Source organism: Pomacea canaliculata, linkage group LG12 (genome assembly GCF_003073045.1).
Source record: "Pomacea canaliculata isolate SZHN2017 linkage group LG12, ASM307304v1, whole genome shotgun sequence".
In the NCBI taxonomy this organism is placed as follows: Eukaryota; Metazoa; Mollusca; class Gastropoda; order Architaenioglossa; family Ampullariidae; genus Pomacea; species Pomacea canaliculata.
Window position 1 is genome coordinate 23,101,906 of NC_037601.1, and position 27,359 is coordinate 23,129,264.

At 36.3% G+C, this 27,359-nt stretch overlaps 3 protein-coding genes and 1 long non-coding RNA gene across 8 annotated transcripts; 1 reads left to right on the forward strand and 3 right to left on the reverse strand.

Annotated features, from left to right (window-relative positions):
• Nucleotides 1–1,493: 1,493 nt before the first annotated feature.
• LOC112553470 (transmembrane protein 64-like) lies at nucleotides 1,494–14,059 on the reverse strand. The gene is made up of 4 exons (XM_025220694.1): nucleotides 12,938–14,059; nucleotides 10,980–12,066; nucleotides 8,810–8,971; nucleotides 1,494–8,521 (listed from the first exon to the last, which is right to left on the reverse strand). Exons 2-4 carry the CDS (start codon nucleotides 11,664–11,666, stop codon nucleotides 8,405–8,407), a joined length of 966 nt encoding a protein of 321 aa, XP_025076479.1. The 5' UTR covers nucleotides 11,667–12,066; nucleotides 12,938–14,059; the 3' UTR covers nucleotides 1,494–8,404.
• A 240-nt stretch (nucleotides 14,060–14,299) lies between these two features.
• LOC112553469 lies at nucleotides 14,300–20,038 on the reverse strand. Of its 3 annotated transcripts, XM_025220692.1 has the most exons (4): nucleotides 19,736–20,038; nucleotides 19,532–19,619; nucleotides 17,224–18,358; nucleotides 14,300–16,719 (listed from the first exon to the last, which is right to left on the reverse strand). In XM_025220692.1, exons 3-4 carry the CDS (start codon nucleotides 18,346–18,348, stop codon nucleotides 15,997–15,999), a joined length of 1,848 nt encoding a protein of 615 aa, XP_025076477.1. In that variant the 5' UTR covers nucleotides 18,349–18,358; nucleotides 19,532–19,619; nucleotides 19,736–20,038; the 3' UTR covers nucleotides 14,300–15,996. The 3 variants fall into 3 exon arrangements, with proteins under 3 accessions (XP_025076477.1, XP_025076476.1, XP_025076478.1); XM_025220691.1 differs by lacking the exon at nucleotides 19,532–19,619; XM_025220693.1 differs by lacking the exons at nucleotides 19,532–19,619; nucleotides 19,736–20,038 and adding an exon at nucleotides 19,361–19,525.
• Nucleotides 20,039–20,826: 788 nt separating this feature from the next.
• Nucleotides 20,827–22,667, reverse strand: LOC112553471. Of its 2 annotated transcripts, XM_025220696.1 has the most exons (3): nucleotides 22,591–22,667; nucleotides 22,026–22,337; nucleotides 20,827–21,612 (listed from the first exon to the last, which is right to left on the reverse strand). In XM_025220696.1, the coding sequence occupies exons 2-3, from the start codon at nucleotides 22,218–22,220 to the stop codon at nucleotides 21,043–21,045; spliced, it is 765 nt and encodes a 254-aa protein (XP_025076481.1). In that variant the 5' UTR covers nucleotides 22,221–22,337; nucleotides 22,591–22,667; the 3' UTR covers nucleotides 20,827–21,042. The 2 variants fall into 2 exon arrangements, with proteins under 2 accessions (XP_025076481.1, XP_025076480.1); XM_025220695.1 differs by having other exon boundaries at nucleotides 22,026–22,609.
• Nucleotides 22,668–22,676: 9 nt separating this feature from the next.
• Nucleotides 22,677–26,554, forward strand: LOC112553472. Of its 2 annotated transcripts, XR_003097057.1 has the most exons (5): nucleotides 22,857–23,123; nucleotides 23,462–23,611; nucleotides 23,833–24,102; nucleotides 25,373–25,399; nucleotides 26,073–26,554. It is a non-coding gene; the product is annotated as an uncharacterized LOC112553472 (long non-coding RNA). The 2 variants fall into 2 exon arrangements; XR_003097056.1 differs by lacking the exon at nucleotides 23,833–24,102 and having other exon boundaries at nucleotides 22,677–23,123.
• Nucleotides 26,555–27,359: the final 805 nt, after the last annotated feature.

Below are 27,359 nucleotides of genomic sequence, written 5' to 3' on the forward strand. Positions count from 1 at the left end.
TTTGTTGTTTATATACACTCGTGCCAACAACAATGCAGCATGCACAAATGCACATTTAGCATGCTCCAGACATTATTAGACACAGTGAAGACTCAGTAGCTTGTGAAGCAGGGTAGCCGAGCACCAGATGTGAAGGAAAATTAAACGCAAAGTTTGTTTAATCACAGCCTTCACACAATTATAGGTGTGCACCAGATGTAGTGCACAAGTCGTAAACAATTACTCAACACTGATAACCCCTCCACTTCAGCAACAATATTTATAAACGAATCTCAGATAAGCTCTGGGGTTAAGAAACACTGGGTAGAAGATGCGAGAGGAAAAGCCGACAGCTGAGCTTTGAGGCAGCACCACACGTTGGCAGGTGGACAGACGGGCGACAACAACTTTACTCTTGTGGGTGGAGAAGAGACCAGAGACCTGAGACCTGCTGCCTTCACCTCCACGTGCGCTGCCCAAGAGCTGAGGAAGTGATGGCAAACATTTCAAAACACATTTTAAACTTAAAGGGTTAAGTTAAGGAGTCGTGGGTTATGGATTCAGACCTCGCATCCGGCAAAGTCATTTTTCTGTGGACGTGGTACGTGGTCATGAATTAGGGGGGGGGGGGAGGGGGGAATTGGTGTTTTACGCCGTGCCAGCAACTGAGGCTATATCACGGCAAGCAGCCAGCCCTGTAAACAGATGCCACGTGCAGAGTGGTCATGAATTAGGCTAGCTCGTGGCACTCTAATATCCATAATAAAAGTGAAATTTAGTGAGCACATAATCACGCTTACATATGAGCATGCAGTCAGCGCTTACAAAATATGTAAAACAGGAACAGAAAGATGAGCAACCATGAAGTACAAAAGACTGCGAAGACACGAAGTAGCAGTAACAAAGGGATGTCGGCAGGACAAGAATAATCAAGATATCAAAGGAAGGGGTGTAGGAGAAACAGGAAACAGCAGGAGAAAGTGTAGGTAGGAAGTGGCGGATATGAGGGGGAGGTGAGCATCATAGCCATCATGGCGGCTATTGTTTTGGTGACAAGAGCAGACATCTTGCACTGGTCATTGTAGTTGGACAAGTTCCTTCAAACAAATTAAAGCAGAGCACAGACAACTTGCACTAAATGCGAGCACAAACAGGCAGCCAGTGCACAGAATGAAGATGAACATCAGACATGTTAGCAGTTTGTCTACACAGAATGTGGCAGATGGTACTAATTTTACACAGCTCATCCAAGCAGACTGCCTGCTACAATTTGTCAAGGGACATGTCAGTAGTGACCAGGAACCCAATATTCCTAACAGACGATGCCAATGGAACGCAAGATGATTATAGTTTTTTAGATTATAGATTATACTCATGATTATAGTTTTTGGTAGATCGAGTTTGTCATTTCTTTCAGGAAACATGGTGCAAAACTATCTACAACACACTAGAATATACCTGTAACACTGCCATTATGCACACACACACCTCTAAACAATCAAACAAAACACCACTGTCACCAACAGCATTGTTATCTATTCTCTTTTTTTTCTGAGATCCATTCTCTGAAAAGAACACATGACTTGAAGCGATATTCCTACATAAAGATGGTGGAGACATCAACCAAAATTCCACAGGCTGCTGGTGGAGATGTCATTTAATTCAAGAATTGCTGATGAATAAAAATCAAATAAAACCATTAAAACCTCAAATAAAACAATGCCAAACTTCATAGACACAACACTCTCTGCAAGAAAAAATGGACCATCCAAAGCCTATACATTCCTGATAAGGATGCTCTCTATGAATGTGCATGATGACATAATACAGTAACATCTACTTCAATAGCATTGTGTAAGCATTAACCCATTCAAGCTAACAAGAGGCTATAAACTGGTCACTCAATGCTGTTGTAAACAGTACCTGTGGTTTATTACATACAAGCTCCACAAGAGATTGACATCTTTGTTCTAATGACACATAAATATTATTCAACACATCTGGCCTTGCTGCAAAATTTGCACATAAAAATATATTTATTCTTTGTGCACAGGAGTTGGTGATGTGTATCTTCAACAAAAATGCTGCAAGTCACCGAAGGCACTTCCATGTCATAAAGTACAAGATAATATTTTACTGACTCAGTAATAAGACAGTCCAATGAACACAGCATATTTCCTTCCAGAGATATCTCAGTATTTGTCCTTAGTGTAGCACAGCCAAGACCATTAACATGAAAATGAAATGTGAGTTTCAGTGACAACACAACTACAACTGGCAGGAAAGACCTGACAACTACTCACAAGTATCTGTCTTCACATGTAGGAGTGTATGTGTGTGTATGTGTATGTATGTGTGTGTGTGTGAGTCCATCTGTTAACTTTTGTTCAATCAACAAGAACTTGAGTTGTTAAACAGGCGCATCAAACAAGCACAAAATGACAAACTGACAGTGTAAAAGGGAGGCAGAATAAGAGGACACGTCAGTAAATGGCAAAGATACGCCACAAGATCTAAGCTGCAATATCAGCATACTTGTAACACACAAGCCAAATAAAGTTAACTCTTCCCATACACTTTGCACCCACAGAGGTGAATGTCTTCATAGCTACAGCTCAACTGACACACCTGTACTGAATGAGTTAAAATAATCCTAAAACACCCTACAGTAGTGAGAATGGTCCTGAAATATTCATAATAATTATCTAGAGTGATTTATGTTCTTGATAACACTGACATATTTCTTTACTTCATACAAATGCAATGCTAATAGACATTTTCATGTGTTATACAGTATTTACTTTGCACCAATAAAAAAACTCTTCTGGCAGAAAACTTTTTCCCAAATGAAAAATCCACAGGGTAAAGGATCTTTCAGGCAGATTGCCAAGCTATATCTTCAAGTTCATAATGCCCTCAGTGAATGGGCCGGACAGATAAAAACACTCAAAATAAAGAATATGGCTATGCAAGCACAGCTTTATCACCTTGTATTCTGCATTTGTTGCTACAGTAAAACTGGTTAACTAGTCCATCTAAAGTAAATGGATTAAATATTCATTGGTGTTTGTTTTCCACTGACTGGAATTATTCTGTTTGTTTAATGTTTTCATTTTGCTGTCCTTAAAACAGTTTATGTATGGTTACAGCAATGATTTGAGTATTAGTTCATGGACATCTCTCTTTCTCCAAGTGCATACAAAACATGCAAAGTTGTTTGAGTCTGGACTAGATTAAACAAATTTTTAAAAATGTGCCTCTGTAAAGCTTTATATGAACTATTATATAGTTAATGAAATGTTACATAGTGAAAAAGTATGTTAAAAACTTCCACTGACAAGTTGGCACACTAATAATCAAATATCAACATCAATATCCCAAAATTTGTTTACATCACTTTCATTGTCAACATCTTCAACCTCACTAATATTTTTTTCATATCACATCTTTTTGGAAGTTAATAATGCATAATAATAACAACAGGGTTATCATTTTTATTACATAACACATTAGTAATAAACTCACTTTAGCAACTTCAATTAAGTCCAGGTATTTCTGAGCTTTTGAAAGAAACGATGCTCACTTTCCCTTATAAGATCACCTTTGTCCACAAAGTATATGAAAATAGATGTCTTTGGTACCAAGAAATTGTTACAATACTCAACTGTGTTGTTATTAAGTGACAATTTGTTGAGTTAATGTATGTTTTTATTTTAAATTCTAGTTTCAATCATTGTTCAACCCAATGTTGAAACTAAATGTAATTTGAGCTCCACAGTACTGACTCTACCAATCCATCTCCTAGATATCACTGGGCTTCAGATATTAAAGACCAGCTACTTTCTACATCAACTGTTGCACTTGGTCTGTCACTTGTTAATGACAGCCAAAGTATTGCCATTAAATTTTACCTTTGTGTATGTGTGTATTCCCTTGCTATGAGATAGCATTTGACAGCATACACCGTGAATCATTATGGAAAATCATGCACTATGGAATATCACAGAAAATAGTAAATGTAATAAAAGCCCTACATACAGATTTTCATTTCCTGGTGGTTTGTAGCAACAGCAAGCTTACAATTTCAACATTACTACTGGTGAAGAGATGCATTCTCTCACCATTCCTTTTTACACTGGCCATGGACTGGCTTATGAAACAACAGAAGACAAGAAAACAAGGAATCCATTGGACACTTACGTCTGCACAGGAAGACTTAGCTTATGCTGGTGACATTATTACTCTATCCAGCCAACACAAAGATTCTCAGGAAAAGATATAACAATCTGACCACAACTGCATAAAAAATAGGACTAACATAATTACTCACGAAGAAATCCTTTCAAGAGCCAGCTGCACAAACATGACAACCATAATCCAAAAGAGATAGAAATGGTTAGGGGATGTGAAAGCACCCAAACAGCTCTTCATTGTACAGCTGGTGGCAAAAGGAAATACGGCTGACCAAAAGAAACATGGCAAAGGTCACTAGGGATAGAACAAACCAGAAACTGTCCTGGAACAACATAGCTAAACTTGCTGCTGACAGACAAAAATGGAGGTCTCTAAAGAATGCCTTAGGTACTACCTATGAACGAAGAGGACTAAGTATTCCCTTAATTGCGTGATCTTCTGCAGTAACAAAGATAAAAATGTTTGGCCACTCCACTGTGAAAGTCGGCTTCCTGCACAACACTGATTGATCAACTGATATTTTAAACACCCTTTCTACTTTTATCATTCAATAAACCATGATAACCCGAAACATGATTCACATTTTAATTACCTACGGTTGATGCTTCTAAACTTTTAAAATATAACGATTACACATGCAAGAAAACTGTCAAGTGAAAATACCAAAGAAAAACTTGTCCCATTGTTAAATGTATAAATGAAATATTAGATTAAATACATACGAAACACAGACATCACTTGCCACCATCAGCCTCAGAACCTCAGTGTTGCATCAGAACACTTTTACAACAATATTATAAGGATGTGGTCAAAATAATGTCTCTTCACATCAGTTCACTCCACTGAAGAGTATTAAAAAATACTTTTATACCATTGTGCTGTGGGAAAGTAAAAACGCAAAGACTTTTAGTCAGCATGGTCATATTTACATCAATGGCCAGAATGTATGCCATCTCAAAAGGATCTTCATAAGCAGTAACTACAGAATGTTCTAAAAGCATTAACTTTTGAAAATACTGAACTATTTTTATAGTTTAATGGCACGATAAAATATCACAAAAAACTCTTTCGTAGAAGCAAAATAATGGTTTCAATAGCAGCAGAAGCCACTGCAAATAAGAAGAGTGGCAAATTTCTATTTAGCCTTTAGCTGCTATACATATAAATCTCTCACTCTCTCTCACACACACATGTACATCCACACACAGCAAAATATGAAGAGGTAGGCAGATATTTCCTATACTGGTAAAAAAATTCCACAATTGCATATTACAACAAAATCAAGAGAAAAGAATGTGAACAGCACCACAATATATCCAACAGTAAATTGACCAACAAACCCAAGGTGAAATGAAAAGCTAGCTGGCGCTTCTGACTTTTGCCAACCAATAAATTACGATAACATAGTGATCCTGACAAAGATGGATGTGATCCAGCTACAACATATCTTGTGATCCTGGTAGTTCAGTCAGCCACACCAGGCAATCTCATAGCTGTGACTCCTGTGAAGCAGCCCAGAACATGATGTGTCACAGTGACCAACACAAACTAAGTATTTCACACATTAACAGCAGATAAACAAAACCATCCCCAGGAATTTTGTATTTCAAAATGAACACCTTGCTTAATACTGTTGATACATTATGACTACTCACAATAGTCAATTAAAACAATTCATCAATTGCCTCCAATAATATACTCAATGCACACACCTTTACATCAGGTTACTAAAATGCAGTCAGATTTTTAAAGACCATTTTTAAAGAATGGTAATTCTGTTCTAACAGAAAGCGGGAAAATATATGCATCGGTAAATTACAGCATCTTCGGTGCAGCCATTTATGAAATAATCTGTAGAAAGAATGTGCTTTGCACCAGTAATCAACACACAGTAAGATATCCTGCTTCAGTGAAGAAAAGCACTGCTACTTCATTCTAGAGTTAGAGCTGTCCTTTGCTAGGGATGCAATTTGATTCCATTGGACAATTTTCACTTTTCATCCTCCAGAGTACATAATTACAGTTTTAGTGACAACAGACAAGGTCCTTTTATAGGCTATAAGCTAATAAACTAAATGTATAAAATATTTCAGAAATGTAAAGAATGAGCAGACCATGAAAGCACTCATTAACTGTCAAGTGCTTTCCAAATGGTCAAATGGTACAAGAGGAGTTATATCTGATGTTCACATAACACTTGCTAGGTTTTCAGTATAAACACATGCAGTAAAACTTCATCATTAAGACCTTCCCTATCGAAACCCCACCTTAGATACAATCCCAAAACTTTACACAAATGTGTTTCTCAATATAAATGTTATCTCTGTTATGACTACCTCCATAACCTGATTTATGAGTGAAAAAATGCACTCTATCACAAACTCAGGTGTTGAAGAGTACTAAGTACTTTTTAAAAACACACTCCTTCTGGCTGATCATTTCTGACTTTACACAGAGATAATGCAACATAAACTGTGTACATTTTGAAAGAGACTGTTTGTTCATTGGGTCACCAGTCATTTTAACCCAAGCCACATTGCTCCAGTCATATCTACCACCTGCCTGAGTCCAATCAGCCCCACTATGACTACATATTGTCCCTCATATATAAAATTGTCCCAACACCAAAAAGGTCCGAAAACACCAGGCTCAAAAGAGGAATTGATCACAAAAGCAGCTATTGGTGTCAAATAGTACCAACAGAGCCATGTGTTGTTCATACTAATTTAGCGACCATCTCACTAAACAAAATGGTCGTTTGGTTCAGAGAACAAATCTCACAAAAGTGCATAAATGCAATTTTTCTCTTACATTTTTTTTGACACAAAAAAAAAACAAAACAAAAACAACTTTTATCATCATTGTTTGCAGACATTACAATGATGCATAAATGTGATTTTATCTGAACTTTCAGAAAACCTTTGTCATTATTTTTTAGTTTTGAGGTTTGTACATGCACGTTTGGTTAATGTAAAACTGATTTCACCATTTGGGCATTCATTTAGCCTGGGCCGAATTGACTTTGGGGCAATGTGGTCTTAGATGGGACAGCATGGTTATGGGAATCGCTTGACTCAGGCTATATGATATGGTTTTTGATTAAAATGATCAGCCCCTCTTCATTGTTGTATCTTTACCAGTGCATGTCAGTCAGTTGTGCTTCATTAAGGACCTTTTGTAGTGGTCACATGTTTATAAAAAAAAGTAAGATTATTGTGACCAACTGTTTGTGCTTTGTGATTTTTCTTGCAGAAATCACTTTCAAAAATACAAATAGTGTATTTTAAGAAAGAATCTTTATATACCATTGTAAAATTGTATTTATTTGTTCTCACCTGGAAATTTCGTTCCAATATAAATCTTCAGTCAAACATATCAATGGCAGAATAAGCATGACTGACTAAGAGAAGCATTATTATGTGGTTTTAAGAGCTTTATTTCAACATTTAAATAAATGAACTTGAATTTATAGATGTCTGAAGTCATGGTTACTGTCATGAAAGACTAGTTGATTTTCCTATTAGTTACAGTCTTGCAGTTGTGGTAGATATTAGCCAGTCTTAACAGGGAGGTTTTATTGTAAGAAGTCAAAGAGAGTTCTTCATGCTGTTTATGTGCAATTTACTCTACATATCAATGGTTCATGATCATAGAGCAGAATCCAGAATTCATGTCTAAAGTAATTTTGACGTTAGAACTGCAGCTCTTATGTAATTGTTATCATCAATGTTACATCTACTATTGCATTAAAGTCAAGCTTATTTAAGTCACTGATCTGCCCCTTCTTAATATGATAAAATAGATGTGATATATATGTGGTCTACATGTCTGTGCTTAGAATGTACTTTTGCTAATTAAGTAGGATTCAGAAATTCTCTTTGAGTTTTGTTTCCCTGGCGGCCCTATGCTCCTCGAGGAGTAACAAGGAATAAACTAAAGTAAAACTGTGCTTCATTGGGTGCCCTGAGAAAAGAAGTTGATTTCAATAACATGAAAAAAATATGCTGACAGTGATAACGAAATAAAAAAAAAAAAATGTGCTATGCTGACTTTCATTTATAGCTGTGTTTTTTTTTGTTTTGTTTTGTTTTTTACAATTTTGACATTCAGGCATTAATTAGTGCTATAAATAGTTTTTACAGTGCAATGTACTTTTGCTTTCAGTAAAGCTGTTATAATATAATCATAAAATCGCATGACAATAACAAATTTTTCAATCTGATAAGCCATTTTATACAATCGCACCCCCACAGGTAATTTTTCCCTCTTCATTTTGTTCCATTGTTTTCCTTAGCTCTGCACGAGCCTTTCTTACCACAAAACACAAAAGGATCACTGTAAACAGTATCTGTTGAGAAAGACATTGCAACAATTACAATAAAGAAATGTCAGAATTAAAAACATTGATTATTAAATGTATATGTCTGCTTTGATATGGGCAAAAAGATTTCTGCTTGATTTTTAAAAAAAACAACCTTGTGTTTTACATGTACAGGTGTGCCAATGATTTCCTTACTCATTGTATTTTTTCCAACTAAAATCAGGGTTTGTTTAATAATAATAATAGTGATATTGAATTTTATAGAACATGAATATTTATCTGCACTTAAGTTCTTTTAAGTGTTTTAAAACATACCTGCCCAATGAAGATAAAATACCCTGTCCACTGGTTTGTCTGATCTGTCATTATGTCTTCCATTGTGCGAAGAGTTGAACCCATGTAGCAGTTCAATGCTGCCATTGGAGCCAATCCAACAGCCGATGCCAGCAAATATTCCAAGTGACCAATGTCCGCCAGCTTAAGGGGAGAAAACAAAACGAGAAACAAAATTTGTACATTCAGAGTACAAACAAAAATTCAAACTAATATTTAAAAAGTTTTTTTATTTTAGAAATATTATAAAGGAGTTCTTGAGTAACAGAAACTTGTGAAAGATTGTATATTAATTGGCTAAAACAGATGCTGTTCCTCTAGCAAATTCTTTAGCTTTTACTATAATGTATCTCATCGCAAGAACTGCACTTTTACCAAGAGTTTCTTGTTTTATCAAAGCTAAACATTTTAGTGTCCAATATAACAGTAAGTCAAAACTAAGTGAAATCCATCAATATGCTTAAGCATCAACATGCAATCAAGTCTTTAATATGACAGTAATACTTCTGGCTCAAAACGTACACATTCTGTATTTTTAAATGCATGCACACATCTCTGTATATATTTTAAGTAAATATTACAGAATGTATCTAACTTGAAACACAATGTAAGTGATCCCTATTTATCACAAAAATCTAAATCTGAGGAAATTGTTTGATGGCACACTTATAACTAAATTGCATGGTTAACTTACTGATCCCCATGGCATTTTTTCTATTATGTATTCCATGTTACAGGGGGGCAGTAACCTTACTTGGTGTCAGCCACAAGTGGTAACAGAAGTTAAAAGGTTTTTCATTATTTCATTATCCATTTTATGAGTTAGCATTGCAAACTATAATTCTATGAATGTCTCGACTATTATGGAAGGAAATGGTTTTAAAAGATAATAAGACACACACAAATTTTTTTAAGTGTTTCTTCAGGTAGATTAGATTCACGAGAAAAAAAAAATTCTTTTTTTGTACAAACCAACCCCTTCTAAAGACACGCATCTCTAAACTCTTTAAAAGAGTCATGAATAACATGTTTGTAACAAGGCCCTGAGTGTTTAAATTCCCCAAAGAACTGCTACCACTTGTTGTTAACAATGGTGGGTATTTACTTTGGTGCACCTTTGCTCTTTGACCCTCATATCAGACCTGTCCTGATCTTGACCTAACACCAGGAGTGTATCTGATAGAGGCTTGGCACATGCATAAGAAAGATCTGATAACATAATTATAGAAATTGCGACTAAGAGAAAGATAAGCAACATGCAGGTTCTTCATAGGAGATTTTTAAAAAAGAATTAGATTTAAGGAAGGAATGGGGAAATATCTCACATGAATGGTAAGCACATGTCTATTTAAATCAAAGTAAGAGTATATGTAATATTGCTATGCTTACTAAATAACATATAAAGATTTGCTACCTACATTTTAACAAGATGAATACTTATATCTGCATCTTAGGGACTCTTAAAAAAATTGTTTAAAAAAAAACCTTCACATATTACATTAAGTGTGTAGTCAGAGCTAATACTTGTATTCTGAGCAATTTATGACAAAGCTTATATTCCAAAACAATCACAAGCTAGTCAGAAAAACTATTTTGCTTCCATTCTCATTACCTCTCACTTGCATCAATTCAGTTATATATATATTATACTGTTAGGAAGATTTTTCTTATACATTTAAAGTTTATTTAGGATCATATATGACTTTTGCAAAGGCAAAATCTAGATGGTTAGATACACAGAGCAGTTTGAAGGGGCAATGATGACAATCAAAAGCAGAACAAATTTACATTTCACATTTTACATTTTACATTTACATTTCATTAAGTCTTGGACTTAACCTTGTTAACCTGCCCCTATACATGTGTTGTAGATTTCATTTAGACAAAATTAATCAGGTATCAAAACAGATTTTTTCCTGCATATAATAATCAGATCCTCATGTTTACACCTTAAAAAATGCACCTGTGCTGCACAGTTTACTTTGCTGTCTCATAGCAACTGCCTCTCAGCTTTCCCATCTTGTCTATCCATCATACAATTCTAATACCTGTATTTAGCAAGCAAATATATTAGTTTTTTATGATTCAACAGAAGTGTAAGTAAGCAATAGCAGCCATAAGAAACAAAATGTACTACATTAAATCTACTTACTGAGAATAATGCATTCTGAAGCCCAAAAGGAACTGGTGTTAGTCGTGACAGTGCCACAATCTTGAACCTTGAGCTTCCATTAAGCAGTTGAATAATACTCTCCACTTTACTACTATAAAACTTATCCATGAAGTATGTCCGACAAATGTTTCTCATGGCCAGATTAGCACAAAGCAGACCTAGTACGCAACACACAAGAGAAACCAAAGGACCCAGGATAAATCCATAGAGATAGCCTGCAGCCAAAAGGAGTAAGCTGTAACCCCAGAAGAGCGGAAAAGAGACAACACAAAAAAGTAGTGTGAAGATTATCAGTCCCACAACCAAGTCTGCTTCTTGCAGCCACATTAGTAAAGCATGGATGTAGCTGCGTCCAAAGAAAAGAAACAAAATAATTGCTATAATGAAGATTATTGATGTAAATGATGCCTGGTACCATCGTGTTGTAGCGTTTGGCGTTTTCACCAGGGCATCAACAATGATTCTTGTGGTGTCATCAAATTTCATTTCCTCCCTTGTTGGCTGATCAGATCCATGTTTGCTAAGACCCATTTCAGCTTCCAGTGCCAAATTCTCACACAGTTCATGTGCCAGGCTAGCTGGACGAAGGGAGCTGGGCAGAAATAGTTCATCTATCTTGGATGGTTCGCCAATCAACATTGCAGGACTGACAATAAACTTACTCATTTTGACAATTATCTTAAACCAAAACAAAAAAACTACATCACAAGATGAAAAACTCTCTTTAAGTATAAATCAGCACTCCATTTGCTGATGACTTGCTTTCGATGGCCTAAACATGTAAATGAACATTGTTGATTTATAACGCTGAGCCAGTCGACATACAATAAGTTTCACATCCAGTCTCTGCATACTAGATATACAGAGGGGAAAAGGTTGTTTCCAAAGTTTTCTATTGCTTTTCATCACATACTGGTGTGCAATCAAAACTACAATGCAGCTTCAAAGAGCATAGTTAGCACAATGAAACCATGTTTGCTCAATGGCCAGGAAGGTACAGCAATGTTGGCCGTTAGCATTGTAGTGTAGCAGCTGTTACCACACAAAGGGAGCACATTCAGCAGCCCTAAAGAAAACAAATCAATTATCTGTAAATTATTAATGATAATCTATCTTTAATAACTTACAGAAATCACTTAATTTTGTTTAATATAAGCACTGAGCCTAATCATAATACTAGCAAAAAATGTCATTACCAGAAAGATGAAAATAAAAATGCTATAATTATTGTTCTCAATAATTTAATTATAACTGCTGCTGAGAATATAAAATTTAACAAGAAGATTTTTAACCTCACTGGTTATTTGTGAAAAAATGTCTTATCTGTGTACATATAATTTTCTATTTAAGCTGATTTTGGTCACACAAAATGATCTCTTTTTTTGCTACATGGCTTACACATCAGACTTCAGATATACAAAAATTCTAATTTGTAACTTTAATTCCTTAATATACCCATAATTCTGAACTTTCTCATCAGTTAAATGTTCTCATCTTATTGATTTGTTGTTCACCGACTGACTTTTTTAAGCTTGTAACTTATAGACTCTTCATAGTAACTAATGACCCTTGGTGTGTTTAAAGTAATACATATATAATGGTAGCAAATCCACAAATAAACAGTACAATTTCTTCATTAAAGCTACAAACGCGGCATTTACTCGAATGTATGGTACAACACACATATCACGTTTTTCGTAAGGAATCAAGCAGCTCTGTCTTCTGCACTACAAGTGTTTTGTGACGACGAGGCCTCATAGTATCTTGAACTTCTGGCAAAGCCTTGCCGTTTACGAAATGTTATCATCAGTATCACCTGTTACCAGTATGTGGTATCGTACTTAGACTAGTCCCGAAGCAATAGTTCTAGCGAACTGACACGTTTATAAATCCACCTTTCACCTCGTTATGTATTGTGGTAACACGCCACATATTACCTGGCAATAGAAGGTGTATCGCGAGTTGAGACCCAAGGCTGCGTTACTCCATGTCAGCATCGCTATCACCACGATAACTGGCAGCAGACGCTGCACTGCATCACACCAACTCTGTGGAAATCAAATATTACAATCGTAAACCCTATTTCTTCGGTTTTTTTCCTTCTTAAAACACAGCCTGCTCCAAGAGTTGAGCCGAAACATCGAGATGACATCGTCTGTCTCGTCAGTGACGACAACTTACACGCTGGCCTGAGAGTTATCTCCCCTGACACTCCCAGCCACAGCTGCTCGCAGGTCGCACGAAATGCTAAAACAAGAAAAAACTAATAATTGCACACAATCTGGGTTACAGATAAAACAGAGACATGGCATATCTGGTGCAGCTCCACAAGTCAACAGCATAGCGTTCTTAATGGGTTTTGTAGTTTTCTTTTTAACGTAATTTTTAATGTGATACACAATTCCTCTAAACTTCAGATTTTTTTTTTTTTTTTTAATCGGTAAAATAAAAGGAATAGTGAAAATACTTATCTTAATATTTGGAAATTTCCTGTATGGTGAAGGAAGATGCATTTTGGTGGAGCGAAATATTCTTTTAAAAAGACGCTAAAAATTTATTTTTAAGAGAAGATTTTAACCTTAATTTGGAGTCTGTGTACATGGTAACCTGTTTGTAAAATGTAATTTGTTTTCACAGTGTAATTTCTATGCGTGTGAAATTCGATGAGCTCGCCTGTTTCTAGTTTCCAACTGACTGCAGCGACATTAGGTTAATTCAACAGTGGTCAGAATTACACAGCCAATAACCAAGATATATAGTTCAACACTATCACAGAATTTATCATTAATATAATTTGTGCTTAGTCCCTATATATATAGCACGATGAGTCACGATTTGTCGGAAAAGCACTGCGAATTTTCATTACATTGCAAGCTTCAATTTTTCTCCTTTCCAAAACTATGTCTTCTTGGTCTTATGAGAGTTGCAATAATAAAAATAAACATCACCCACTGTTGTCTTTCTAGTCTTTAGTTATTAGCCATTGTCCTTTGTACATACTTATATGCAGTGCTAAGAGGGTTATACAGTATGATTATATAATATTTGTTAGGTTAAATAAATAAGCTGAGGTGCAGGCATCATAGTTTCATCATGGACGTGTAATACAAGTTCGTGGTTTCATGCTTGCAACCTATGCAGGATCTGGGGAGAAAACAAATATCTAAATACATGTAAACTCCTTTTTTTTTCTAAAGGGAGGACTGTTCATTTTATTTTTAAAAAGTGTATACTTCATTGTAGAAGTGTGCACTTTAAAAAGGACTTCGAGGATTTAAAATGAAATTTTTAATTTCTTTTATTGAATGATTCATTTTATAAGACTATTATTTACATTTTAGAAATATAAATGAAAACAATATTTACAGAATTCTGGTATAATGATAAAAGACATATTTATATAGTGCATTTCTCCACTATAGAGAATGTGCTTTACACAAATAAAAATAAATGTAATACAGAGTCAAAGCACATAGATCATATATACATATGCCACTTGCAGTCAAGATAAATAATTGAGTAAACAGAATAATAAGAACACATACATGAATGTGCACAACATAATATGCAAAGGCTATATCTATGGAATGATCAAACATATGAAGCCAGTTTGCTGCCAGCTTGCTCAGTCTAGCTGAAAAACTAGGACTGCAAATCCTCCTATCCACACCACTAGGTTATAGTACCAAACAGACTAATAATTTAATGCAAGACATGAACAACATTTTTTTAAAATTAAATCTAGAAACTTATACAGTAAAACCTTACTTATACAGTAAAACCTTCCTATCAAAAGAATCTTATTTTTTAACACCTGACCCCCTAATGGTTGTAATGAATCCCAATTGACTGATGTGCACTGGTAAACAAAGAGATAAGGAGCCTTTCAGAATGTAAATAGCATTACATTATTTCTGCAAAAAGTTGTAATATAAGGCCAGAAGCAGTCTATTTTTAAAATGTACTTAATTTTTATATTTTTCTTCAACTTGAAATGTTAAAAAAAAAGTCATAATACAGCACAAACTGTTGGTCATAAGTCATGTTGTGGAGGTAGTCATGAAAGACATTTTTATAGCAAAATACTTTTGAATAAATGTTTTGGTGTTATCTAAGAGCGGGAAAGGAGACATGATGGATATACTGTATCAAAATCTGACCTACATCTAATACAGGACTACAGAAAGCTGTTGTTATAGGCCAACATCTGACAGCCCAAATTTGTCTGAAAGGAAGCAATGCCAGAATTAATACAATTTAAAAACAGAGTTCTTTACATCACTCTACCAAAAAGTGAGATGAATTCCTGACAGTCTTGTATCAATTTGATGCCATCTTCACTGACACATGGTCGGTGTGGTACAGGAAGTTTTTGTGGAAATGCTGTTCAGGATCTGTTGCCAATTCTTAGAACTGCTAATCCAATCCATGAAAATAAAATTTAAATATTGAAGTTATCTGTCCCTTCTTAAACACAATAAATTTCATGTACTGTGGTGGGCATTTGGTCTTCAATTAGCTCACCGAGTCACATAAAATTTCATACACCTTGATGCAATATAAACCACTAACAATGCAACAAAACTAAAGGTGAAGTGTCCTATAACCTAGTGGAAGTGATCTGTCAGCTATTCACCATGTCTGTGATATGACACAGAAGTAAAGTGTCATTGCCTTTCATTTTTCCTGATGTTATCAGATACCCATTAATGCTGGTTGGGCAAGGGCAGTTTCCCATGCTCTGATTCTGAAGTCATGCGCTGACCTTCAGGCTAAGAACCTCTTATTAAAAACAAGTAATATAGCACACAAAATTTTGTTCATGGCTACATGCAATAAAAACAATAATTCCTGACTACATCCCAATAAAATCAGGGAAAATATGTGGTAGAGTTAATGCAATATTTTACCCTAAAATAAAAGTTTATGACTTTGACTACAAAAATAAACACCAATATTACAACTGTAAGGATATTAAAACACTCATTTGGAATATTTAGTCAGCTTGTTTCAGAATATCTAAGAACTGTCGAAACAAGTCTATTTTTTCTTGGTGCATCTGCTCAAGTCTCTCCATTCTTTGGGCATTTTGTGCCTTGCGGTCTTCACTCAACTGTTTGATGGTAGAGATAATGCTTTCATAGTTTAGTGTCATCTGATCAGAGGAAGACTGAGCAGAACTGGTGCTGCTGGCTGCATCATTATTAGCGGATGACAGGATTCTGGTCAGTGGGGGTTGCTGGGCTGGGACCGAGGTCTCTACATGCACTTGTTGTTTTAGAGATGTGGGTAACTTTGCAATACTCTGCCGCTCATACTTCTTTTTCTTCTTTGGAAGTGGAATGGACTTTCGTTCATCCTTTTTGTCATCACTTAAGTCCATTATTGCTCCATGGTCACGTTTTAGTGAATTTGTAGATGCTGCCAGTAGATCAATACCTGGCAAATCTTTGGAAGCAACAGGTGCTTTGAACGAATACCCTAATGCTCTCAGGCCTTCGACTGCTGTCTTGTGAGCTTCGTCAGGGCAATAGTTATAAATTGTTGCCAACTGATCAAAGAAGGGGCATTTGTGGTTTGTCCCGTTGCGGCGATTGCTATTAATACAGTCACGGTACTTCTTGGTCATGTTTTTCCATTTGTTCTCCACCTGATTCCAATGGTATTGGATTGGGTCACTAGGATCCATGTTCATTCTTGCTGCAATACGCTCCCAGACCTGCAAGTTGGTTAGTAATAGGTTTGTCAAAAATACTAAAAGCTACATTTTGGAATAAACAGATTGAACCAGACCATATACAGAAACAGTCATCACTGTCAATTCCAGACATAATATGACAAGCGTATAAAACTGCAACATTCTAGAAGATTCTTATGCTTATTTCACTCAATATACATTTTATTCATTTTAAGTGTTTGTTTTCTAAGATCATGTCCTGAATCATACACTGTTCATCCCTTGCTTTGAGTGACAAATACATGTTTTCCATATTGTACAGCTTTCCTAGCAATATTTTTAACTGAGTCTAAGCCAAACTGCAGCAATAAAGAATTAAGACATGATACAGATTTATTGTCCTCCAAATACATTTCAATATCATTTTCTTACTATTCTGATTACTGGTTTTTAATTTGAAGCAGGATATGTGCCACAAGAAATACAGAGATATACATTTATTTACAATTATAGAACACAGGAACATATATGTTTTAGTTGTCATACCGATTTTTTCTTGTAGTGAGGATCCCTTAGATACACTTCATGCTCCTTATACAGCTCTAGCAGTTTGAGCGTTGCAGTTCTTGTCCATGTTAGTTGGACAGGTAAATCCTCCTCTTCATGCACTCCACTTGGAACTTCATGCACAAGAGAAGCAGCTCCAGAAAGTTCTGTGTTTCCTCTGTCAGCCAGAGCTTTCAGATCTGAAAGTCTGTTAGGTTCAGTGATGGAGACAATGCACGTGGACCCTGCTAAGTCTTGTTCAGAAGGCACCGACTTGAGCTCAGATGGCACGCTGGAGATGTGCGGAGTGCAGGGTACTCTAGTACCAGTGTTGGCTGCTGTCACTGCTGAAATAACGTATCCTGGTGCAATATTAGTCACAGCCTGGGTAGAGGCTAGAGTAGAAAATTCTACCGAGGAGGTGAAAGGTTGGGCCAGACATGACTCTGCATGACAAAAATTGTGGATACCAGCTCCAGATTGATGTGAAGGCTGATCAGCAATACTTATGATAAACTGGCTGTTCCAGGAAGTACTACTGCTATTTTTTCCTAGAGCTATACCATCCGTCTTGGAGGTAGGGAAGCAATTCTCAGTATCAAATTTGGACATGACTCCACAAGAAGATTTTGCTGCTTCTTTATTTCCTACTGGATTGAGCTGAGTACATTGAACAGGCAGAACTCCATCATCATAAAAAATCTCAGGCTTCTGGAGTGACTGTGTTGTATTGATCTGATGATCACCATAAGATGGGCCAGAATTACCTGATAAATCTGATTGTAAATTGGCAGAACTTTTCAATAAATTTGCATTGACTATTTCTTCAGAAGGAGACTCTGTCAAAATAATTGCTGCCGGAGTTGATACCTTAGCCTGTGGCTGCTGGCTTGAAGCAAAGTTGACGTTGGCTGACACAACAGCTCCATCATCGAAAACTGTTATAGGTACATGCTGCTTTGAAGCTAATTCTGCACGGTCAGACAATAACGCAACAACCTGTTGATTTATTGTGCTGTTGTTGGCAGATCCTGAAAAAGTTCTGCTGTCTGATGAGCAGCCTTGAAGTGTCACTGCAGAGTCACTTCTAAGAGCGCTTGTAGCCTTTTGTCGTGTTACCACCATTGTTCATGAGCTGTTGGAAGATATGATAATGGAAGATTTTAAGAGTTCTTCAGCCTAATTGATTATATAGTTATTACCTTAATTGAACCAGCAGAAGTATCTTTATTACTTGTGTACATGTGGGACATGTTTTGTTCGAGCATAGAACATTTATATAGTACCTTTCCAGTGCCAGTCAAGCTCAACATGCTTTACACATGCACAGGTGTATAAGCATGCACCCTTTCTTTTAGGATAGGCATTAAATTTAATGCATTCAAAACTAAACCACATACGCGCACAGAGCCCAACATGCACACAGGGCAGAGGACACCATAAATGCCTCTGTAAAAAAGGGGTCACATCCAGAAAGAGGTATGTCACACCTAGCATAAGAGCCCATGGCATTTGATTCTCACAATTTTGGTAACTAGCAATTCAGCATGGCACCACCAATCTCGCTCTGCTATAACAGTAAAATTTATTCTTTTGGTACCTTTCTTTTATAAAGATGATACATTTTTACAAAATATACATTCAAATGTTACTTCTAATTTTTTATGTATGGCCTTTTGCACAAAAAGAAAGCTATGTATCCATTGGTGTTAAAAGTTAGTCTCACAATTGGACTAACTTGGTTTTAGAAGTTTTAGATTAGATGTATTTGCCATTTATGTTAATTTAAAAATACAACATTCAATCCAGGAATCGTCCATTTTTATATCTAAAGAGGGACACGCTGTGAAATTACGTAAGTATGCTTTCTATTTCAGATCGTTAGCAATGTTTCTTTATTGCACACCTGATGGACAACAATAAGTCAAAAGCAACTTAATTTTTAATTAACAAAAGCAATTTAATTATTATATGATCGGTTTCCTTTAATCATTTTCAGTTTTTTTTTTCACTCTTGTTGTCTTTGTCAGTATTTCAAAATAGACCTTTTTCTTGTCAGTGCTTTACAGATCTCTCACATTATTATTATTTGCACAGCACCTATAACGTCACCAGCCGAAAATTAAAAACAATATACCCTTGAGCCATCATGGAACCAATCTGTTTGCGGTTGTGAATCTTCCTGGAAAAAATAACTCAATACCCTGTAATTTTTCTTATTGTTTACATCACTTTATAGCTTGTGTTATGATGACAGCAAAATTCTACTATTTCGTGTTTTTTAAATGCCACAAAATGTGATATGTACTGTCTGCGCCCGGAACCCGTTTGTAACCAGTTTCGCTGACAGCCATTATCCGGTTTGACGAGGACTGATTCGGTTTCCCTTTCTCAACCTGTTAAGAAAGGTTCCCAGAGGTCACTACCAAATCACACGCAACAGCCTTAACAATACTAATGTTATGACCACAAAATTAAGAATGACAACAGTGCAGGCTTGTAAGATCCTCACCAAGATTCATCTGTTGTGCTGTGGCCTGGCTCCGCTTGGCTTGGCTTGGCTTACAGTAGTCTCCCCTGTTGTTTATATTTACAGCTGAAGCAATCGCGCGTGTCCGGGTAGCTTTATGCCTATAGTCAAGCACATCTACATTATGACTGCATCTTGCCGATAACTTTGAAAGCACTGCTAGTGACAGGCAAAGACTTTTTTGTTAGATATCGGGTACATTTCAACGGATTAATAAAGCAAGTGTGACCATGTGACACACATGTGTCTGACAGTCCGACCTAACCAGTTTGCAGCTGTATATACGTGTACCTACATATTTCTTTCGTCCAGCGGAATGTCTGGACTAATGTTCGTGTAGTTTGCTCCTGACCACTTTTAATTTTATGTTGTCTGCAACCTCCCTTGCAAGAGTTGGCAGGAGAAAGTTGACTTGCGGCATCAAGTCTCGCTACTTCGTGACACTGACTCTCTCTACTCATGCCATTTACATGCCAGACAAAATCAGTGTGACCCCTTAGTGTGATTCCCCTCGCCCCTTTTTACTTTTTATCTTTGCAGGCTGGTCAAGTACCCATGTTCAACATCTGGGTAGTCACAAGACGTGCCTAAGGGTTCGGACAAGTGCTCTAATCATTCGGCTATCATCTTTCCCCTAGACTTCATAACTAGTCGATCTGCGATATATTACTGTTTAACCACATCATGGTTCTGTCCAACAGTGGGCCCGGCTTTCTTTGCTCAATCGACTACCATCTCATGGCATTTTCGACGTTAATATATAAACAGTAACTTATAAAAATTGACAGACCTAAGAAAACGTAGTCTAGACAGTACCTTCCTGAAATCAGCATTTGTCACATACTGTTGTAACAAATTCCAAATAATGCACTAAATTTTGGATAAGGTTATGCTTTAATCCTTAAAGCACAATAAGCTACGATGGTGGCTTTGCCGGGGAAGCATGGGGAAGGCAATTTTCATTATTTTTATTGGTAAGTTCAAGTTTGTTCCTTCCCAAAAATGTATAGGTTTCTTGGTCTAATGTTTACCTAAGATCAGCCATAGTAAAAAACGAGGTCCACCAACTGTGATTTTCAGTCTTCAATTATTAGCCAGTCTTTGTAATACACTTTTATTTCATGTTAAGAGGGTTAACCACACGAGATAGTGAAAAGTTAACAGTGAGCATATTTACCAGTACTTTTCATATTTACACACACACACACAAAGCGACTGCTTTTGAGTTTGACCAACTTTATCATACATCCACTCTTCAAGAATCATGTCGCTTGTAAGCTCCACACCACTCATGGTTTCAGGTGCTGCTTAACAATTTCAAAATACTGTTGAAATATCTCCATTTTTTCATTATGCATTTTTTCTAATCTCGCCAAAAACATATTCTCTTGAACTTTATGATCATCACTGAGATGTCTAATAGCAGTAAGTACATCTTCAGCACTGCTCTTAACTTTCTTTGCCAAAGGCATGTCTTTGGAAACTGAACTACTTCCAGTACATTCTGTTGACTGCTTGGGTGCTATATGCACATAATTAATTCTTTTTAGAGTTGACTTAGTTGGAACCACTAGTATTTCTTTATTAGAATGGGATGTGGTACCTGATGTAATTTTACTCTTGGAGGTGCTATCAATGCTATCTTGACCTTCATAATTGTAAACAGAAGCAATTTCATCAAAGAACTGGCACTTGTGAAATGTACTAGCAGATTTGTTCATATTTCGATTTGCTTCAAAACAGTCTCTGTACAATTTAGTCAGATTTTTCCATCGATTTCCAACATGGGATGAAGTATACACCATACCATTTGTCATCTCTGATTCCTTAGTAAGCTTAGTGGCAATCATCTCCCAGATCTGCAAATTAGAAGAGGAGAGGGCTGGGTGAACATGTGAATGAGACATAATTTTACCTTTGTAATCAAGTTTATACATACATACCCTTTAAGTATACTTTTCTACAAGGAGTTTTTATAAACTGCAATATTTTGCAAACTTCAATACAGCTGCAGGAGTGGATTTTGCTGAAAACTGTCGATTACCTATCATAAAAAAATTACTTTAGTGCCTTAATTAACAGTAAATTGTATTTAGATGTAATAGTGATCACTGGCCTTGCTAATCTTTGTTCTTGCATATTTGATCATTTCTAGGCAGAGAGCATATTTCATTAGTATTAATACCACCATACAGCAAAAACAAAACTCCAAGTTTAAATGCATGCCCAGATACTGAAATAAGTGTTATAAAGTTATCACAATGACAGTTACTGTTTTCTTCTTGTAGTGGTGATCACTGAGAAGATGTTGATGTTCTCTGTAAAGTTGTATCAGTCTGTGTGTGGCCTCCCTGCTCCATTTGATGACACTAGCTGTGACCTCTTCCTCTCCTTGTGTGCTGTTTCCAGCAGGCTTTGCTGATACTCTTCTAGTAGCTGACCGAACACTACTAACATCATTTGGCATTCTGACATTTGTGAGTTCTGAAATAACACTGCCAGATGAAAGTATTATTGGTTCTGTAGCGAGCTCGCGAGACGAAAAGAGCTCAGTGTGTAGCTCGCTCCCAGGCGCTGCTGCACGCTACACATGGATATTTCCGATGGCAAACAGTTGCAATAAAACAAAGTAACACAAAATAATAAAATATTTAGTTAAAACAAAGAAGACAGATTTACACGTAAGATAAAATAACCACAGATAAAAAGGATTGAGAAAATTTTAACATTTACTGCAATGGTAATTCAAAAATAAAACTTTGAAATTAAAATCTTTTAAACTCGAAAGGGAACATGTAAATGCTAAAAGAAATACTGATCCGCTGTTTACTACACACGTGTTACAAAATAAGTGTGGGCGGGTGGGAGGCAGAAGGGGGAAGTAAACTGTCGCCACGACATGACGTCACAACATTGGCCTCAAGTTGTTTTCTTTCTCGAAAGAGTTCGAAAACTTTTATAGCATACATGTTTTAAGCAGTATATATATATAGTGTGTGATTTAAAACACTATGTCACATGTATCTTTATGGACATAGAGATGTTGAATTTGTAGATTTGTCTAGTCATTATACAATATGACACTATAGTGCATAAATGCAATACCTGGAAGGCTATTTGTACTGTAAGCTTGGTGTAATTGTTAAAGCTTGGTCTGTTTTGTGTTAGGGCTATAAAATTTCATCCTTTATCTTTTCTTTTTTTATCCACAAACTCAAGTATTTCAAGTTCTAAGTGGAAGCATAAACATATATACGTACCTAGTAATTGATATTTTCAATGCAATAATAGCATTAGGTTTGTCTTGCAGTGAAAGAGTCTATTAAAGAATTGAGGGAGAAGGCTGCATTGAAAATGTCAAAAATTGCAAGTATGTATCATTCATTATTTTCCAGATATGCACAATATTACAAATATGTACCTTTGTTGTTTAGATATTCTCTGATGGCAATGACCGTAAGTCCTGACTTAGAAATAGTTTTGAGTATTCCTGTTTCTTTCCCTCTCCTGTAGACTGCTCCAGCAGTGCTTGTCTCTGCTCGCACAAACTAAAAATTCAGCTTAAAGGTAGCATGATTATGTGGCAACATTTTAGCTATAAAGGGAAAAAAGTGAACTGAGTAAATGTTTTCTGAGGCTCAGTGGGGCATAGTACACGAAAGTTGAAATTTTAATAGTATTTCACTGGCATGGCTTTGATATTTGTAGAATCACAACTGGGGCTGACCCAGTTTCCCTACAAGAGGGCAGAGAAGGGGGAAGTTCCCCCTTGCCTTGCCTCCAACCTCTCCAGCCACCAGCAAAACTGGCGACCAAACAGCTACAAGAGCTGCTTATGAGTGATTTGTCAGTCGCCAGGTATGGAACAGCTTCATTTGGTGTAGTCTATAAATTTCTTCATTAGTGAAGAGTAGTGATTTTCGTTTGTAATTTTATGCTTTTGTCAAGACATTCAGTGATACCTGTCTGTAAAAGTAACCTTTGGGACTGTAAAAAACAAGTAGTGACTAGGCACACTTCTACACTCCATTGTTAAGACTTTACTTATACATGAGTTTTGCTTATTTTTAACTTTGCAGGATACCAAGAATAACACAACAGACAAACATACCATCACAAACAAACGCAGAAAATTATACAGAGACTCAAACAATTGCAGTCACAGTAACTGCTCCAGCACTTGAACATATAACACAAGAGAGAGAACAATATATACAAAACCTAAGCCTAGAGACACAGACAGACAGTGCAGTTCAACACATCACTGACATGCAACAAAACACAGCACACCATGTAGACACTACAGATGTACAGCCAGCAGAAAATACAACTGTGAACCTATTGCCAAGGTAATAATCTTAAAGATTAAAAAATACAAATTTCAGATAATATGGTCGTGCATTTTCTTACGTGATAAAATTTGTGAACCAGAACAAGTCTCGATGCATACTTTTCAGTGCATTCTTTTATCTTTTTTTCCTGTTTTGCTAAAATTACTGACATTAAGACTTTTTAGTTTATAGGATTTAATGATTTGAAGTTCGGCATAGTAAGTACATGAACATAAACTACAGCTTTTGCTAATAAGCTTATGAAAAGTATGATTCTAGACTTTTGTTACAAATAAAATTGCTACAAGGTGGTTGATTGCTATATGTAGTGAAGCAAGCAGACTCCTACATTTATATAGATGTAATAAGAGATTGCTTTTAGTTCATTTCAAATTTACATTATTATAACGTATTGAATATCATCTTTTTGTGTTGACCAAGTGGTATGTTATGTTTAGAGTACTTTTTAAAATACTAAAATAAGCACCAAAATTAACATTATTCAGCTGTTGAATCAAGCTTATTCATAGTATGCTGGCTTTTAGGTGACAAAAAAATGAATATAAAATAAAGCAACCCTAACAGACAAAAATTGAAATCAGTCAATGTGAGTGATATTCCAAGATGATCAACACATTCAGCCAGGGAGCCTGCATGTCTCAATGGTCCCTAGAGCTATGCCTGGCAGCGATAGCCAGGTGGATAGGATGAGGATTAGGCATAGTGCTAACAGGCATAAGTATCAAGGGCATAGGGATAACATCTTATCTGTTAAGCAAAAAAATGCATCATCCACTGATGTGAAATGGGCTTCCAGAGTAAGATAATTTGTCATGGTCACTGGTGAAAACTGTCAGGAAGCTCATAACATGAGAAGACGGAAGTCCTGATCACCAAGTTTCAGACCAGAATTGTTTTCAGAATGTATAGAATGCAATAGAATGCCTTTCTATATATGGCAAGATATTATGCAAAGTTAGAGAACAAACGAGTATGTTTATTGCTGTGCATGAGTACAATGCATATGGTGATGGGGAATGATAATGGGGATGTTGATATATTTTTGTGAAAATTGATCTTTTCAAAATGAAAGCATAAGGGTTTTACTAGAGCCAACATTCTCTCAGGTTCTCCTGATTTCACAGGATACATTTGTAGTGTCCATGACATGCTTGTGTGTGAAAATGAATCCCCCATATACTCAAAAGATTTTTTGTGGAATTGTGTAAAATTAAGCTTATGTCTTTTAACATACAGCATCATGATTACAGTACTTGTTCTGTTGCAGGTTCAGTGGATCTGCCCAAGGCTAAAAGTAAGAATCAGTGAATGACAGATTCACTAAACGATACATTGCAGATCTACTGTTGTCATTTAGTTCACCTGGAGTCTGCAGCTCTCTCCCTTAATTCTTATTTTAGGTTTCCATTTATGATCTTTACAAGTTTGTGTGTTATAGGATTTCAAGGTATTGTATTTGTGTTAAAGAGCCAGGAACAAAACAGTATGAGACACGTGTAGAAGAACTAAATACTAATGAGAAATTATTACAATTATGTTGAAACACAAAAACATGTTGAATGAGCAAGATAAACAATGCTCACGAGTAAACTCTTTACGGGTTAGGTTTTTTCTTAACATCAAACGGATAATTTGCATTCTAGCTATTTTGATGAGAATACAAAATGTTTCCTCACATTTTTTTCACCTATCTGTGATAGTACTATCCAAAGATGCAGCTTGTTCTATAGTCTGGACTTTGTATATACTTTGTAATTGTTGTATACTTGAATATTATTAGTATGATGATGATGATATCAATCTGTTACGATGTAGATAATACAATTTTAATGTAAAATTGTACAGTAAACTGAAGCTTTAAATGCTATAATATCGAAGAACTCGTTCTTTACATGCAGCTTATTTGTGCAATCGCATGTGACAGAGTTAGAATGCACGTCTCACCACTTGGATTTTTATATGTGCAGGAATCAGAGTCACTTGGGATGCCAATTCGATGAAGGCATTGGAAGACAGTCTTGGACCTCTTGAGGCCCTCACAAGCATCCCAAGTAGCGAAGATTTAAAAGCCATTCGCCAGAGCAAACCTGCTTTAGAAAAATTTGATGTCATTCAAATATACAAAAAAATTGCATAAAATAAAATCAAAGAAAAAATGAATATCTAGTTTTGTCATGATTACCTTTGTTTGTTCGTTTATCTTGTAGGGGACAATGTGTAAATGAGCAGTTAAAAAAAAACAACTATGTTTGTGTTATATTATAAGTTATCAGTGTCCTACACTTTTGTGTGTGGAATAAATGCATGCATAGAATGTGATGCTCGTATCTGTGACAAAATCAATCGTTAGTCAAAAGGAAACAAAGTATATAACATCAAAGGCGAAAAAGGGAGAGGGATGCGAAAGTGTATTACTGGCACTAAAAATTCTTGGTTTAAAAAAATTCTTTTACACCAGGGACCATAGATACAAACGAGTCTAAAGTGATCCTCCAGGCGCCAAAAGACATGCCACTCTGAGGGTCTTATGGTGCGTCTGGTTATGCAACAACTCCATGTACCTATATAGCTGCAATCAACTGATGATGCTCGCAGCTCTATGTTTATACCATCGCTGCATTTTTCAACACGGGCAATACACGAAATAACGTGTGTCTACAGTGGGGATCCTAAATGTTTGTAAAAAGGTCATGACTTCTCCAGACGACATTTGGTAGCTCAGTTCGATCATGTGAATCTGATGATTGAATATGTTTACACTTGTCCTTTAGAAAATCCCAAACACCTGCTGTTCAAAGTCAAAAAGCGAGGTAATGGGTTTGACGGTGACTATTAAATAGTTGCTAAACTCCAGCCCAGCCAGTAGAATGACGTGTCGGTCAGCACAGCATCAGCAAAGAAAGCGATACAGAGTAGTAGATGTGGTGTACAATGCCCCAGCGACGCCTTGTACCACAGGAGGGTGGGACAGCAGACAACCGGTGTGCAAACGCCACAATCCCACCCGGTCCCCTGTTCTCCTTCTTAGCCAATCTGAAACTATACCGTGAAGCCACCACTCAAGACAAAATATTCAGTGGCCTGAAAGTCAATCCTCTCGTTGCGCTTTCTTTGGAATTGGGAGTTAGTCGACGTGTTCCCATAGTACTGTGATGTCCAACCTTTTTCGGCCTGGGGGTCATATACATTTCCGACACGCGTGTCACGGGCCGCTTCACCGCAAAAATACAATTTGTACCTACCATTAATTTTGT

Excerpts from the sequence above, each read along its gene's own strand:
- LOC112553470 (XM_025220694.1), bottom strand. The coding sequence starts at position 11,666 with ATGAGTAAGTTTATTGTCAGTCCTGCAATGTTGATTGGCGAACCATCC. Across the intron at positions 8,972-10,979 it reads TTCAGAATGCATTATTCTCA|CTGGCGGACATTGGTCACTT; the intron begins GTAAGTAGATTT and ends TCTCCCCTTAAG. Across the intron at positions 8,522-8,809 it reads ATTTTATCTTCATTGGGCAG|ATACTGTTTACAGTGATCCT; the intron begins GTATGTTTTAAA and ends CTTTCTCAACAG.
- LOC112553469 (XM_025220691.1), bottom strand. The coding sequence starts at position 18,348 with ATGGTGGTAACACGACAAAAGGCTACAAGCGCTCTTAGAAGTGACTCT. Across the intron at positions 16,720-17,223 it reads CTCACTACAAGAAAAAATCG|GTCTGGGAGCGTATTGCAGC; the intron begins GTATGACAACTA and ends ACCAACTTGCAG.
- LOC112553471 (XM_025220696.1), bottom strand. The coding sequence starts at position 22,220 with ATGCCAAATGATGTTAGTAGTGTTCGGTCAGCTACTAGAAGAGTATCA. Across the intron at positions 21,613-22,025 it reads ACCACTACAAGAAGAAAACA|ATCTGGGAGATGATTGCCAC; the intron begins GTAACTGTCATT and ends TCTAATTTGCAG.